Genomic DNA, 16395 nt, shown 5'->3' with positions numbered 1-16395 from the left:
TACGCGTGCATGACGACAGATCAAGTCAGGATCAAATCGGACACAAATCTAACAGGCATGCAAGGTGCGACGATCAATTCTGTGTAGGCCTGGGCTCATCTCGAAAGAACCTAACGGCTTGTTTAATCACACGATTTCTGATCTAGGCAGCCCACAATAAACTGTCTGGGTTGTCTTATTTCACAGTTTGTGGGTTGGTAGGCACTCCAGATCCCCAAATGGATGTTCACAAGCACTGAAAAAGGGAGATTTTCGTAATTTTGTCTCCTTTAAAGCTCATTCAACAGATAAAAAAACAAACACATTTTCTACTTTTTTGCATGATCAGACAAAACACCTGTTTAGACCTTACAGGAGTATGTTGGAGACTGACAGCTACACGAATAAAAAAAAAAAAACGTACAAAATAAATGCCAAAATGTACTTTTCAAAAAAGGTATCATTTATTTATTTATTTGTTTTGCCTTTAATTACATCTCTATTTACAGTAGTATTTCAACCATTATAGTTGCTTCAAATCACTTATTAAAACAAATATGTTAGTTTCTTTCCTCACTTTACCAGAGAGAAATTCTAGGCTCATCTTAACTTTTATTGACACAGAGCTCGCTCGCAAAGTCAAACAGTCAGCCTTAACGAACGACATCCAGCATGTGTGTAGAGGATGAAGACTTCATTCTGGTTTTTACAGAGAGCAGAGAAGAAAACACACACTCTCCTCTCCTGTTAGCCACAGCGCTGGCTGCCAAGGGCTTGGTTTAATTACTTTATGATGTGCTGCATTTGTTATTCAAAGACAACTAAGACCTGACTCACCTCCTTTCCAGCAAAGGAGGGATTCCTTTTTGGCTGTCAACACGTACAGTTCACTGCTTATAAAAAGTATTCAGCCCCCCACCTCCCTTGACTCTTTTAGTTTGATCTTTTACAACATTGAATCACAGTGCATGGAATTACGAGTTTTGAAGCGCTGATCAAGAGAACAGGACTTTAAATGTCAAAGAGGAACCAGATCTCTTCAAACATGATCTAACTCATATACAAATATAAACATTATAATTACATATAATTGATGGTGTAAGTATTCACTCTCTTTAAAAGTGTCACACCTAAATTATATCTGGAGCAGCTAACTGTTTTATAAGATGCATTATCCTTTAAATAGAGATCCGTTTGCATTCAAGATGAGACAAGTGCTTGTTTTTCTCTTTCCCTGGGGCATCAAAAATGACCACTCAGAGGAACGATACCAGAGAGGCCCAATCTTGATGTCCCCCCCCTAAGGCCTTCAGCCCTGAACCCTCAGGAACTTGACTGACGTCACCTGGTAAAGGTCGAGTGCGAGAGGCTGCAAAAGATTGAAATGGTACAAATATAAATGGGACAGCACTTTGCGGCGACAATGCCAATTGTGGGTTTTTAATTTTACATTTTTTACTGCCTATTTGAACGTCTTTCAAGCTCTTGCCTTACGAGATTAGAGGTAACTTCATTAAACCAAATTAAAAGAAGTGGTTGATGAATAAACCAGGTATGTAATATAGTCGAATGTGTTTTTATGTACCATCTTAAGTCCTTAATGTTAATGTTTCTGTATAAGTTTAAATATGCCTGGCTGAACACCCGTGTGCCGTCCTCCTTATTTATCGTTTTTTTTTACGCCTCCGGGCTTCCCCTGGTAACCGTGTGTGTAACATCACAGCGCTATGAATTGTAGGTAATACCCTCAGGCAAAGTCTGCAGAAATGTGGACTTACGGAAAGTGCTCAAAATGTCGATGCGAGAGAGCGCTCAAGCACCCGATGATTTGACATAGGGACGCCGCTGTAAATGTGTCTAAGGCGAGCCGTCTTCAAAAACTGCGTATCCATGTGAGAAAGGAACTAAGAGACGTGAGACTGTTTACTAAGAAGTGCATGTACTGTAGGACACTTTAGCCAGTTATAATCACTGTCAAAGGTGCATCTACTAAATTACGTGAAGAGGAATATAAAAAATACTGTTTTACATTTTTACTTAAAATCCTTTGTAGACATTTGATTTAATTTTCACATTAAAGTCTTTTTTTCTGTTGATCTGTGTCAAACAGCCCGATTCCATCCACTGTGCTTCAATGTTATAAAACTCTGTAACTTCAGCACTATAACCAGCCCAGAGAGGTCTGACATAACTGAACTGTGAAAGGGCAGTATTATACTTAAAAACAGAAAAATAGAGCGCGGGATAAAAGTCATGAGTCATGTTTTCGTAAATTCAAACAAAAATAATCAAGGAGGAGTTTGTAGTTTAAGTGACGGCTTACTTGTTGACTTGAAGTGTCCGACTGAGGCCTCAGTATGAAGGTCAGCTGGAGTTGTTGTTCTGTTCATGAACCCAAAGCTCAGCAGGAAATACATTAAAAACAACCTGCTCAATATTTCAGCTACTGGATGCACAGCATGTCCAGCTCAGCTCGGCAACATTGACTCCCCTCCCTACCTCCCAACGCTCTTCCGCTTGACTGTGCATGTCTCTTCAAACACAACATGGAGCGAAGACGCACGGGACAGCCAATAATATCTCTATAGGATTTAATCAATGACATACTGCTGTTGATGCACTCTCAGGAAAAGGCCAAGGTGGGCCTGCGTTTGGATGATCTAGAAAAGGCTATATTTCCCCTTTGTATAACCTGACTCGCGCTATTCTTGTGCTGAAGGCTGAAGCAATTTAACAGGGGGAGGACAATTCTAGACAACCCAGACAGGACCAGGACTGACGGCGTGTCCGGGGCCTCGCAGGTGGGAAGTGACTACTCGCAGTTAGAATGTGTAGCCAGCGGGGGGCGCCTTGTCGTCTTTGTTGCTCTCCAGGGAGAAAGGAGGAATGCGAACGTCGAAGTGGGAGCCATCAGTCCTTTCAATACGAAACGTCCCCCTAAACACAAATAATAGAAAGAGTTCAAAATTGTGAGCAGTAAATAAGTGACAACAAAAAGACTGGTGAATACTGTTCACATTTAAAAATGACACAACCAGCCAGTCAAATAGGCCTCTGGAGGATGTACTAAACAGTAGAATATGTAGCAGTGATGTGATTTGTGTAACAGTTAACTGATGTCAGAAAGAGCCAACTCACCACATGTGACCACTGGGGGCTTGTAGAGACACATGGCTGCTGTACTGAAAGGCTGGCTGTTCTTTAGACAACACCGGCTCCTGTGACCACACACAAAGACAAATACAATTTGACCAGGTTACACACACGCTATGGAGGACGGAACCTGCCAAAATAAAAAATAAATGACTCAATAAGTAAATAAATATGTCATTAAATGAATGGTGATTGGAGGACTCAGCCTTTGGTACATGGGGCGCCCACTAGATCAGTGAGCTACCGCGGCGCCCCACAGCTAACAACTTTAACAGTATTTTTATGTGTTCTGTTAAATGTGTAATATTTAAAGACTTTTAAACAATATATTTTTATACTTTTTTTACTTTGTAAAAAAGGTAAACTGACACGGTCTCCAGATGGTCGCCATCTTGGATACTGCATATGTGTGTGTGTGGTGTACTAACCCTGCCTACGACTCCTCGTCCACGGACCGTCTCCAGGGTTCCTGACAGGCTGAAGATCCTCCAGTGACGCTCTCTCAGCTGAACCACCTCGTTACCCATGTTCTCCAGACGGATACAGTAGCGCCACTGCAGGAAGATAACACACACAAACATGTTAATATACTAAATCTGCTGGCACAGGTAAGGCTAATAGTCACCATGAAGTATACCAGTGCCTGGCTTGCAGCTGGTGTTAATTTCCCACAGTGACTGTCCTTGTGGGCCACTCCACATGATGTTCCCCACAGGTAAGAAAAATCTGCTACTCACCCAGTAAACATGGGAGTTCTGGGCCTCCTGAGAACAAGAAAGAATTTCCATTAGCATTTACAGAACCAAACAAAACAGAAAAAAAGCTACAAGAAGCCTGCAGACCAGGGTTTTGATTGGCAGACCCAAAATGGCGCCAATGCAACGTAGACAAGCTTTATACTGTTTTTATGTAAGAGTAGCGCTGCTCATTTACCCTCATGCCCATGTAGAAGGGGATGACGGTGACCCGGATGTTCTCGGTGGTCTCCCTGTGGACGTCTGAGAGCTCCAGCCAGGGGTGGTTCTTCTCCTGCCACGCCTTCAGCGTGTCTCTGGATGTGAACGGAGGAGCTACAGGAGGACGACAAAGCACATCAATATTTATGCTTATAAAAAAACAAATACAAAATCTAAAAACATTCAGCTACACAACCAGCTAGCACAGATATTAATCACTGTGAAAATACAGAAATGAGTAACAGCTCTACTTACATCAAACTGCATGGAAGATCTACATGATGCAATCTTTACAGAAATGTATTATTAACTACTTATAATACCAATATTCAACTTGGAATAAAATACTGTTTGGACCATATGAAATAGCAATGACATTAGTGCAGTAGGGCTGGGACGATACACCTATCTCCCGATACGATACTATCACGATACTTGGTGCCGATTTGATATGTATTGCGATTTTTAAGTATTGCAATTCTATTTTACGATTTACCGCTTTTTTTTTCTTTTCTAGATCATGGGAAAAAGTATATGGGTGCTCTACAGTCGTAGCGTCGGCCGATTTGACCACGGAGAGTGGCGGCTGGCTTGACCGCACGTTACCGCAATACGATAACGTTTCCTGTCCATGACAGAGTTAGCATGCAGCTTTAGCCGTGATGTCTAGCTCTAGCGGTAACTTCCTTTTACCTCCGCATAGACTCAAATGAAGCAAATATATTGATTCCGGCATTAAAAATCGTAAAAGATGTTTTCCCCACCCCTATAGTGCAGGATGAAATACATTATGATAATTATAGTAGGAACATGGCTGTGTATATACACAATCACTGAAGTGAACCTCTGGGCATTGTAAAAGGTTTGAGTGACGAATGATGCTGAAAGCTGAAGCGGACAGTGTAGAAGAGTGTTTACTTTTGGCAGGGTTGAACATGAGGAAGCGCTCAAACAGCTCGTGCTGGATGGGGATCTGCTCTGCAGAGTTATAGGGCAGGATGTCTTCATGGCTCACATAGTCCAGACCTGAAGGGGAGAAGTGCAGTCACACGGTCACATGGGGATGAGACAGAGAACAATTATATCCACCTCAAATGGGAAGTTTGGGGAACTGAACTGTTTTCAGAAAACGAGAATCTGAATGTTTTATCCTGAAGTGGAATAAGGTGCTGAGCTGGACCATATCTTCAGTAGGATTGTAATAGCTTCCATCTTTCTTCCATTTCAGTTTTTTTCAGGATATATACAGGGACCACCAATGATATTATGTGGCCAACATAATGTCAGTAATGCATCAATGAAGTCTGGCGTCCTGACCAGTTTACATACCTGGGATAGCGTACAGGGCTCTGCTGTCATCATGGTTGGCCAGAAACGTCACTGCCTCTGTCTGGGACCTCTGAGACTGTCAAACACAACACATACCAACAGTCACACAGCTGGTGACTCAGACACGAAGGAACAACCAGAGCTAGATAATCCACAGACCTTGTTGTGAGCAGTTTCATGTAGGAACTACTTTATACCGAACTACACCCGCCAACCGTATCACCACACAGAAGGAAGTGTGCATTTACCCATTGACGAGAGGCTTCTGTTTATAGTTTATAGCTAACCGACACTGCTAGCTCACCTAGCACCACTGAGTTAGCTAACATTACAGCTCAGCTGAGGAGGACACCATTAATGTTTACATCTTGCGCTGTCACAAGAAATCTAGATTGATAAATAGCACAACAAGTAAGAGGAAAAAATATGTATTCCTGTTTAAGGTGTATTACAACCTCTATTGGGTATTAACCCAAAGACCAGTCACATGCTCTTAGCAAATATCCGTCCCACTGGCCTGTGTGAGTGACAGTGCAACAACTAGGAATTAAATAATTAGGATTTCATCGATACCAGAATGTGTGATCAATGTGCCCATTATTTAGATTGAATTTTTTGGCAAAGTGATTTTGGCTTACTGTTAATTGTTCACCACGAGGGACAATTGTGCCAACCTGCTCATCAGGTTCTTGTGACAAGTGTGTGAGATCTGGACTGGTGACTGGATGTCTAACTTACTCATGGTTTATACAAGAAAAACAACAAGTCTTCTCCTCTGGATGGAGGCTCATATGTTGAAAGACGTGACTCAATATATGTGCACAGGTAGTTAGTTACTTCAAAAACAGGTAACATCAGATTGTAAACACACCAACGAGGCAGTTGCACAACGCCAAGAACTGCATTATTATCAACGGACTGCTGCTGATCGTTAAAAGAACGGAAAAATTACGTTCAAAAAGCGGTACTGACGGCTGCAGTAGCGGCTCGGTACTGTTCTGACCAATCAGAAACAAGTACCAATTTAAGACTTGGTACCCATCCCTAGTAACAACCTAAAGGACTCCTGTTTGGAGTTTATTCTAGTGTTAGTATTAGTGTTCCATGGTGAAAGTGATGATTCAGAGGCATTTTCATCCTGTCATGAACAACATTGTTTGGCATTTAAAACTATGCAGTAAATATACTAAATAACAGCAAAATGACTCATTACTGAAATTACAAAATGATCTGTTGTTATTAAGCTTCAACACAACATCATCTAAAGATGCTTGACTGTCTGGACTCCCTCTAAAAATCTCTAGGGCAATAAAGATGTATGTGAAGTATAAGGTAGTTGGTGGTCCTAAAGCAAAAGCATACTGTGTGTACGGTGACTTACTATGTGAGGGCAGTCCCTAGTGTCAATCAGGACTTGGTAGTAGGTGTGAGTCTTCCCCTTGACCTCCTTGGAGCCGTGGGCTCCTGGAGGCTCAGGTTTGCTGGAGGAAGAAAGGGAGAGAGACAAAAGGAACTCAGTTATACAAGTCTCACCCACAAAACACGCCAGCAAGCCTGTTTGGTGCAGTCTGCAGCCAGAGACGGAGGTTTACCTTTCAGACATGGGAGGGGTGATGTCTCTGTCATAGAGTCGGGCGTGCCAGGGAAACAAGACGATGCCTCTGTAACCAAACACGCTGTGGAGAAACAGCTGAGGAGAGCACAACAACAAGAAAACATTGGATGAGTTGCTGTGAGATTATATCTGTAGGAGGTTTAATAAAGCATAAATTAGATGGGATTACATTCACTTGACAGGATCAGGCAAGTGCTCTTGTGAGTGTGCTATCATAACAATACAAAGTTACGGATTTATCAAAACTTAAAAACAGACCAGATAACGTAGGCCTGGGGCTGTACCAAATAGTTGGAAGTTTCATTCATAACGTTGATATTCAAATTCTAAATTAACATACCAATGATGTGCAGCTTCTTTTGTTTTTTTGCACATGTACTCATTGTATTTAAGGCTGGTATTTCTGCACAGTTGCAGATAAAGGTGAGGCTACGCTAATATCATTAATATACTATTTGTAGAATTAGATTCCAGTGGTGGCGGTGTAGGATTGTTCTGACTCGTGTGATACAAACATTTCCAATAACTCCAGAGCGTTGTAAAATCAAAAAGCCAAAATTTATTAAAAAATAAATATGAAATAATTTCCAAAATTGAGGGCTGTCCCGAAGACCATATTTTGAGCTTCGAGGCTTTGGTGAGAAATGTTCAAAGGTATTCGAAGCATGTCTGTCTGTCTGTCCCCATCTCCCCTGTTTCAGTGCCTGTGACGGTGCCACACTACTGTACACACACGCACTTGTACACACAACAAACAGCAATATCCATCTGAGAATAACTAATAATAATTCATGTTGAATATGAATAATGAATGATGTTTTGGGATTCTTCCTGATTTCATGGGCTATTTGGGGATTTATACATTATTATAACATACTTAAATCAAAATAAAAACCAAAGCATTCGATACTGATTTGGAGGTCGATTACCATGGCAATGGTCGAAGTTTCGAAGCATTTGGGTCAGTCCTCACAAAATTCACAACATGCTTTTATCTAACAAAATATTCTGCTTCAATTCATATTAATTGGTGTTTAGCTTTTCAAAAACAACATTTTCAATGCTGTCAAAAACAGTTTGCTCTCCCGCTCGCCGCACACAAAGGGAGGCACGCACCTGCATTAACGGCGCTGTCTAGCAGCAATCTACCAGTACCATGAATTACATTTATATAACCACAATAACAAAAAATCCTTTGATGTCATAAAATATGACAACAGACATTTCAAGCTTAATTTCAAAACCTCAATAGAAGCTGCAAATGTAAAAAAAAAAAAAAAAATGACATTCGGTACAGCCCCATGCAGGACAGTGCAGTAATATTCAAAAATAAGTCTAAATATTCTAATGGGGGAGAAGGCCCATCTGTGATGGTGTGTGTGCGTGCGTGTGTTTGGTGACTGAAAGTGACTTACCTGTCCGGTTTCATATTTGCCGTGCTGCTTCACAGCCTCAAACACTCCCACTGTCTCCAGGATCTTCCCTTCAGGCCTGCTCCTGCCAAAAACAGGCAACACCATTACACACTGGACCCTGTGCATGTGTGTGCATGTGTGTGCATGTGTAACCAACTTTAGCCATTAAAAGAAAAACATATGACCACAAACTAACATACAGATCTGTATACGCAACACAGTCTCACGACAGTTTGTGAAATAGTCACAAAATTTAATGTATTTGATTCGTGTACATAGACACAAATTTCCCCTTTTTTGATGACGCTCAGCACGACTTTCAACAACGTATTTTTCATGCGTTTTCCTACAAATGTCCAGCAACACGTGACGCACGTGTCAATTTCCGCTCTAGTGTTTTCAAAATAAAACTACTTAGGTTTAGAAATAGATCGACTTGGTTAGGCTTAGGCAACAAACTACTTAGTTAGGCTTCGGAAAAGATTGCGGTTTGGGTTAAACACCAGAAGTGCTGTAACTTAAGTACAGAACTTGCGTGACAAATAAATCAACTTTGACTTGCGGTTTCACACGGGACACGAACACTGGTCTCCGAAAGTCGTGTGTTTTTTGACCCAACCATCCACCCCGATCTCAATCTTATTACACGGCTGTGTTGAATACTTGATATTGATTGGTCAAACACGGCGTTTTACGGTCTGTTATTTCTTTATAGCAGACCGTTGCTATGGGCGCAGTTCTGATGTCGGACTCTGGCGGACCGTTCTTAAGTTAGTAGCAGTGTAATAAGCGGTATTATGTACATTTAGCAGGTCCTTGTTGTGAAAGAAGTAAGTAGCCGTGTAATAAGCCTGTGTCTATGTACACGAATCAATAGATTAACGATTGTGACTATTTCACGAACTGCTGTGCGACTGGGCTGGTATACAAAACATGGGGACAGAGATCAAAACAACATCCTATATGAACAAACACAAACAGTCTTTAAGTTCCAGAGGAGCCCCGACAGGAAATCCCACAGACTTCAGGATTTTCCTTCCTATGGAGGCGAATTACATTGATCCCTATAGGGAAAATCCTGCTGCCTCCCTTCAACAGTCGTAATCCCAATCACAACTTTGACAAGATTGAATAAAACACCTCGACTTGTCAGATGTCAACAAACAGGAAAACCATTCTAATCTCTATGTCCTCGCCTGCAGCCTCATAACACACACACAGACTTACAGTAGATATCACCGCTGACAACAACAGCTGGTCTCTTCAAATAAATAACACGCATACTTCTGGGCTCCCTGCAAAGCTAATCTTCACAACAGAGATGAAGAGTGGGGATTAATGAGGTGGATCTATGGACAGTGGGATTTAATATTACACTGTAGGTTGCTTTCAGGTTATTTGCGTATCATGGGGGTATTGCGCAAGAATAATCACATAACCTGAGGTAACCTGACTACGAGAAATATGGTTTAAGTCCAACTGAAATCAAATTGCATTTTTGTTTGTCTGCTACAGCATTTATATCTCTTCTGTAAATCACTTGTCCTGTGTTCAGGACAATCAGTAACAACCAGGAGGGAAAAAGTTTTGTATTTCATCTTTTTTCGTTTCATGATTGCGGCCCATAGTTTTGCGGTGATTTGTCAGAATAACGTCAGGTCAATGCAGATGGAGACCATATTTCGATACAGCCAATCACCATAAATAAAAACATTTGCAAAGCTGATGTTTAAAAATATTTTCCATCATGCAGTCTTCACATCCATGTTTCCTTGCTAGCAGTCGTCTTCTTTACTGCCTTTATTGGCGCATCGCGATGTTTGTTGGTGCATTACTTCCACCAACTGTCAATCAGCAAAACGGAAAGCAGGATGTGAATCCTCAATCCTGGTGCCTCTGCACGATACGAACAAAATGGGGATCCTCTCGCTCAAACATGGCTTCATAGGGCTTTTAGAGGTACAAAAAAATACTCCACTGGGCAAAAGTCTAGTTGAAATCTTTTGGTCAAACAGACCCCCCTCAGGGTATGTATATGTTTAATCATTTAAATTACTACAAAGGTGTGGAAAACTTAACATTATAAAATTCTGTACACCAAGTTTTCTCTGAGTTTTGTAAACATGTTAAAAGTAGGGCTGTCAAACTTAACGCGATAACGCAAATTTGTTAAAAAGGCTAAATAACGCTCCAAACTTGCGCTAAATTTTGGTGAGGAAAAACTGGCAACCCATTTTCAAAGGGGTCCCTTGACCTCTGACCTCAAGATATGTGAATGAAAATGGGTTCTATGGGTACCCACGAGTCTCCCCTTCACAGACATGCCCACTTTATGATAATCACATGCAGTTTGGGGCAAGTCATAGTCAAGTCAGCACACTGACACACTGACAGCTGTTGTTGCTTGTTGGGCTGCAGTTTGCCATGTTATGATTTGAGCATATTTTTTATGCTAAATGCAGTACCTGTGAGGGTTTCTGGACAATATTTGTCATTGTTCAATGATTTACAATAATAAATATATAAGTACATTTACATAAAGCAAGCATATTTGTCCACTCCCATGTTGATAAGAGTATTAAATACTTGATAAATCTCCTTTTAAGGTACATTCTGAACAGATAAAAATGTGCAATTAATTTGCGATTAATCACAATTAACTATGGACAATCATGCGATTAATCATGATTAATATTTAGTTAGATTGACAGCCCTAGTTAAAAGGAACATTGTTGATAAGATGGCAGATAACAGCTGTCAAATATTTATGGGGCTGAAAGATCGTGCCCGTTTCCTACTTGCATTTCTGTATTATTGCAGTTCTTCTGAAATGAATCAAGGGTTTCCAACATTTCTTGAATGCAGCATTGCATCTACTGTATGTGTTTATTCATAGGATGTCAAGTAACACTGACTGAGCTCCCCTGAGGTGGCACTATGAATCCCTTCCATTGCACTGAATATAGACAGTGTTGATGCAACCTAAAGAGAAATTAGGAAAGCTTTGTTTGATGCAACACATCTCAGAATTATGGCAATAAAAAAAACGAGATTGCCTAGAGATATAACTCAAAATGACCAAGCTATTTTTATTACTTCCACCCTATCAAACACTCTTGACTTTGTGCAGACATTCGCCTGCACGGTAGTCGGTTGCCGTGGTTTTTGATTGACATTTTGGGCAGAAGTAATAAAAATTGTGTGCTATAAACGATAAATGTCAATGGGTGTTGTGAATGACAAATGGTCGACTGCTGATTATAACAGTAACACTGTCTGTCAACAACTGAGCTATCGGGGCGTCCCTTCAGCTCATTTTAACATGAACTCACTCTTCTGTTGCTTCTACCTCGGCAACAATCGGAGAAATGTCAATACACTGTGTGGCCAGACATAATCAGATCTAAATATAGCCAACCCATTGCAAACCCTGGAACCAGCCTCAGCCAACAGCTAACGCTGGTCAACAACTTGCCCTGCCAATAAGCACAGAAACTCACCCTTTCATATCACCCTTTTCATTCTGTACTGGGGAGTGAAGCCAGGTCATTGTGCCACTGAGCTGTCATCATGTCGGGGAAAGGTTGGCAACGACAGCAACACGACAGGAGATATGATTACATAATGAAAAGGTTACGTAAACTAAAGCGAGAGATACAAGCTGGTGGTGAATCACTGCTGCTATTCCAACCACTGAGGGGGCACTCAGTCACCCACCTTAACTTTCTCTCACATTTTACAAGAAAACTTTCTGTCATGATCCAACCAGATTTCTTACAGCAACTTTTTTTTCTGGTTGATCAGATGGAGGCAGCTACAGAAACAACAAGACCCACTGGTTTCTCTCTGCACTGGACCACAGCCAAGATCATTTTATTCCAGTGTAGCCAACATACATTGCTGCACCACCACCACCACCACCACCCACATAACAACAAAGAAATGACGGATAATCTAAAAAATGTCTGGGCTAAATGACTAAATTATCATCAGTGTGCAGAGTCACCATGACTGTCCCCGTGTTACTAAAGATTACAGCACTAAATCTGTTAACTCCAATCACATGTCCAGGCTGAGTGAAGCAGAAAAACAGCTTGGTCATGGTGTGTGAGTTAGGTTTCATTCATGCAGTGGTCTCAGTCAATACTACAACATTGGTGTTTGTGCCGATTGTAGAAATGGCTAGCAAAAACAACATCCCACAATGACCTACCACAAGTCTGTTGCACTTTGTCAAGAAAAAAAACTAATTTGTGTAATTGTGTCTTGCCAAACACACATAAGTGTAGCCAAAAAGATTAATAAGGGCAGCATTACATGTAGGTGTTCCAGTTCCAGGATCCTAGTATTGTGCAAGCTGGTACACTGGTAAAGCTGGGCAATATGACGATATATAGTTTTGCTGTACCGTTTATACCAAGCAGCTCTCCCGCTAATATCTCTAGTCATATTAGACTATTGCAAGGAATGTTGCAAGTCAATGAGCAGGAGTGCTTTATATGGGATTGTTGCATCTATGTGATGAAGTACCTTCATTTCTCAGGTATCAAATTTACTGGATTAAATAAAAACAGACATTCCAGTTGTCTATTAACGGAATATTTACTATATCACAATATGTATCGATATATAGTGATATAAAATTACATCAGAAGATATTAATATCTCCCACCCCAATTCAATAATGACTCAAAAGGGACACCGAAATGATTCACAGTCATCAATTACACCAGTGCTTCTCCTACTTTGACAAGTCATAATGTCTGTCATGAAAAAGGTCCATCCTAGTGGGAATTATGTTAAGTAAAATGCTTTGTTACGTCCTGTAGGAGTCAAGTACAGTATTTGTAAATAAAAAAAAAACAAAAAACATTTCTATGTGAATATTTTACAACGAAAAAGTCAACACACAGAGCTTTAAAGTTCCCATAACCTCTTTGCGAGCAACTGACCAAATATTTGTGTAGCATTTACTTAAAGTACACTTTTGCCTGTTAACCAGCCCTTTTGTAGGGAACAAGTCACAAAGTTTACTGAAAATCAACAGATGGGTTAAATAGATATTAACAAAATGATGCTGCAAATCTTAAGCCAATCACTCAGCCTGTGTAATGACATCTTGGGACAGAGGGCAGGGACATTTAATGGGAGTATTAGAAAACAGAAATAATGTTACTGAAAATCTGACCGATAAGAATTTTTCATCGCACAAAATATATTCTTAAAGTTGCTTTGTTGATTAGAACAAGCATGGGTTATAATTAGTTTCTTCTCTTCTTTACCAGCAGGATATGATGTATAAAAATCTGCTTTATTAATAATTGATTGATTAGTGAAAACTCTGAGTTAGTTAAGCCTGAGATGAGAGGAACTCTGGATTTTTAGTTCCAGATAGAGAGGTAATTTAAACTCTGGGTCAGACACGCTGCTTGATTTCTGCATTCACTCAGTTTGCATCAAAACACGCATTGGAGCACATTAATTAGCGAAGGTTCGCGTCACAATTTAAAAAAGGTATTAGTTTGTTACTCCGGACTATCTAGAGTTACCGTTTTTATGCGCTGTCAATCATTTCTGTGAATATTCAAATATTACACTGCATCAAGTCATCCTCAGCTCAAAATAAAAGCTCTGCATGCCCTTCTTTTATCAAAGTTCACTTTTTATAACACAGAGACTGAGACAGTCAGTTTGTTAGAGCAGTTCCACTAAAATGTATTGCACATAATGTGTAATCTCAGTTTAAATACTAAAAATCAGTATGAAGCTTGGACACATAGGATCAATGAATAAAGACCTCTATCACTCATGATGTGACTGGTCGCACTGATGGAAAATAATAATATTGTAGATTACATATTAATATTTCTGAGTGAGCAGGATCATTGAGCAGCTGCCGAATGGAGTTAGAAAGTGAGTTTTTTTTAAATAGGCTGCGTATTGTCTGAATGTGTTTTAGCAGTATTTCAGTGACGTGTTTAAATGTACTACATTTGTTGAAGTACCTGAAATAAAGCCACTGAATGCTGTTGAGCCAAGATCAAAATAGATGTCTATATTTTAAAATCTACTCTATTTAACCTTGAAATCCACAAACACATTATTACTGGATCAGACTGCTTTCAGTCATGTCTCAATGTCTCTATGTCTTTGATCTATATATTTTATATTTTTCATCTTCAGTTGCTGCTCCTGTGTTTTGTCCCCATCAGAGCTGAACAAATATATTTAAAATGTAATGTAGGCTACAGCCTAATACACAGTCAGACTCCACCACTTTATCATCCATTAAAGAAATATCAGTCTGGTAAAAGATGCATTAATGGACCACACTGAATAAAACTTCCCTGCTTCGATCTTTTTTTAAAGATAAATGTTTAGTGTGTGCAGTCCACATCTACATGCATTCATATCTCTACATCCACTGGATTAAAATGGAGGCTCTGCCATGGTGAATCGTATTATCAGAGCTCTATTGATGATGGCTTTTTATGTTCATGTTCAACCTACTCAGAGTTGATGAACTGACTCTGATCAGCTGTTCCACCTCAGGGTTAATCAACTCAGAGTTCAGGCTCAGAGTTTGTTAAACCTGTTTTCTGAAATGGGGCCCTGGGCTTTGCTGAATCTGAGGCCAATTATTGTTAGAGTCTGACAGGGAAATAATATTTTCTACAACCTCAACCATCAGAGTCATGCCACAGATGTATCAATGACTGTGTTGTTTAACACTGAAATCAACAAGTTTTAATAGAAAAATCAGTGATAATCAGTAGATGCACGAGTGGTAGGAAGTAAGTTTCATGGGTTCAGCTCGACACACATTTCAATCTTTCTTTGTTAATATTTCATATTATTGGATCAGTGTATTAAATACAGAGATCATGTGATATTGTAGATCGGTGAGCACAGTGAGATTATCTTAATGATGTGCTCTTTTGTTTACTTTTTCAAGTGTGTGTGTGTGGGGGGGGGAACAAAGTATCTCATTATCTAATATTGAATTTTATAATAACAGATTCCCATTAGCAGAGTTGTTGCAGTAAAATTGCTGGGCTTGATAAAAGCCCAGCAAGACATGACCAGTACACTAGTTGACATGTACTGGTCATGTCATCTAGCAGTGTAAACAATAAGTGATTAAACTCTACAACATTAGACAAAAGTAAGAACATCCAATAAACAATGCATTCATTTAGACACCGTTAGATAAGATACAGATATAGTGTACACCAGTATAGTTAGATAATGTACAGACTGTTGCATCACTCCTCTCAGATTATAATAACTCCACTGTTGTTCATATTTCTTAAACATGCCAAATATCATTACAGAAGAATCTTCCACATTGTGTGATTTAACACACAGATGGCCTGAGCAGGTTGGAGGCAGTCAGGTCAGGTCAGATCAGATCAGACTGTCAGGTGTTGCTCAACCCATGCTGGCAGGCTACCATGCTAACATTAGCTAACGAGCAGCAGAGGACAACTGTCCTTTTCTCTAATTCTCTGTCTCTAAGTGTCCCCTCATGTTTACACACCACGCTCATGAAGCTGGCACCACGTCGAGGCAGCTGTCCACTCAACAACAACAACAACGTGGCCTGTGTCGCTATAGAGCCATCTTGAAGAGCTCCTACTGAGCTAAAGTCTTTAGCATGTTAGCATGTTAGCTTTGACACAGAGGAGGACAGTGTCTCCGTCTCTTACCGTGAGGACATGAACCTCCTCTGCTGGACGCCGCTGGGCAGCCCGCAGCTCCGGCATTGAACCCGCGGTCTGAACAGCTCCAAGCCGCTGCTGCTGTCCACCACGCTGAGTATCCTGTGAGCGTGTTTCTTGTTGTATTTGGTGACGGAGCTCAGCAAGCCGCGGCGCAACGCACAGGCCGCCATCTCTACAGACAGCACGCTCCTCTACGCAGCTACAGCAGGGGACGGGGTGATGCC

The 16395-nt window shown here is 40.5% G+C and overlaps 1 protein-coding gene across 2 annotated transcripts; it reads right to left on the bottom strand.

Annotated features, from left to right (window-relative positions):
• Nucleotides 1-421: 421 nt before the first annotated feature.
• poldip2 (polymerase (DNA-directed), delta interacting protein 2) lies at nucleotides 422-16395 on the bottom strand. 2 transcript variants are annotated; one of them, XM_074640245.1, is made up of 11 exons: nucleotides 16157-16395; nucleotides 8448-8529; nucleotides 7010-7107; nucleotides 6799-6898; nucleotides 5418-5493; nucleotides 5007-5114; nucleotides 4066-4202; nucleotides 3870-3896; nucleotides 3561-3686; nucleotides 3118-3197; nucleotides 422-2916 (listed from the first exon to the last, which is right to left on the bottom strand). In XM_074640245.1, the coding sequence occupies exons 1-11, from the start codon at nucleotides 16339-16341 to the stop codon at nucleotides 2802-2804; spliced, it is 1134 nt and encodes a 377-aa protein (XP_074496346.1). In that variant the 5' UTR covers nucleotides 16342-16395; the 3' UTR covers nucleotides 422-2801. The 2 variants fall into 2 exon arrangements, with proteins under 2 accessions (XP_074496346.1, XP_074496347.1); XM_074640246.1 differs by having other exon boundaries at nucleotides 8448-8523; nucleotides 16157-16394.

Source organism: Sebastes fasciatus, chromosome 7, assembly GCF_043250625.1.
Source record: "Sebastes fasciatus isolate fSebFas1 chromosome 7, fSebFas1.pri, whole genome shotgun sequence".
NCBI lineage: Eukaryota > Metazoa > Chordata > Actinopteri > Perciformes > Sebastidae > Sebastes > Sebastes fasciatus.
Note: the sequence above shows the minus strand (reverse complement) of the source record. Positions and strands in the feature narration are given on the sequence as shown.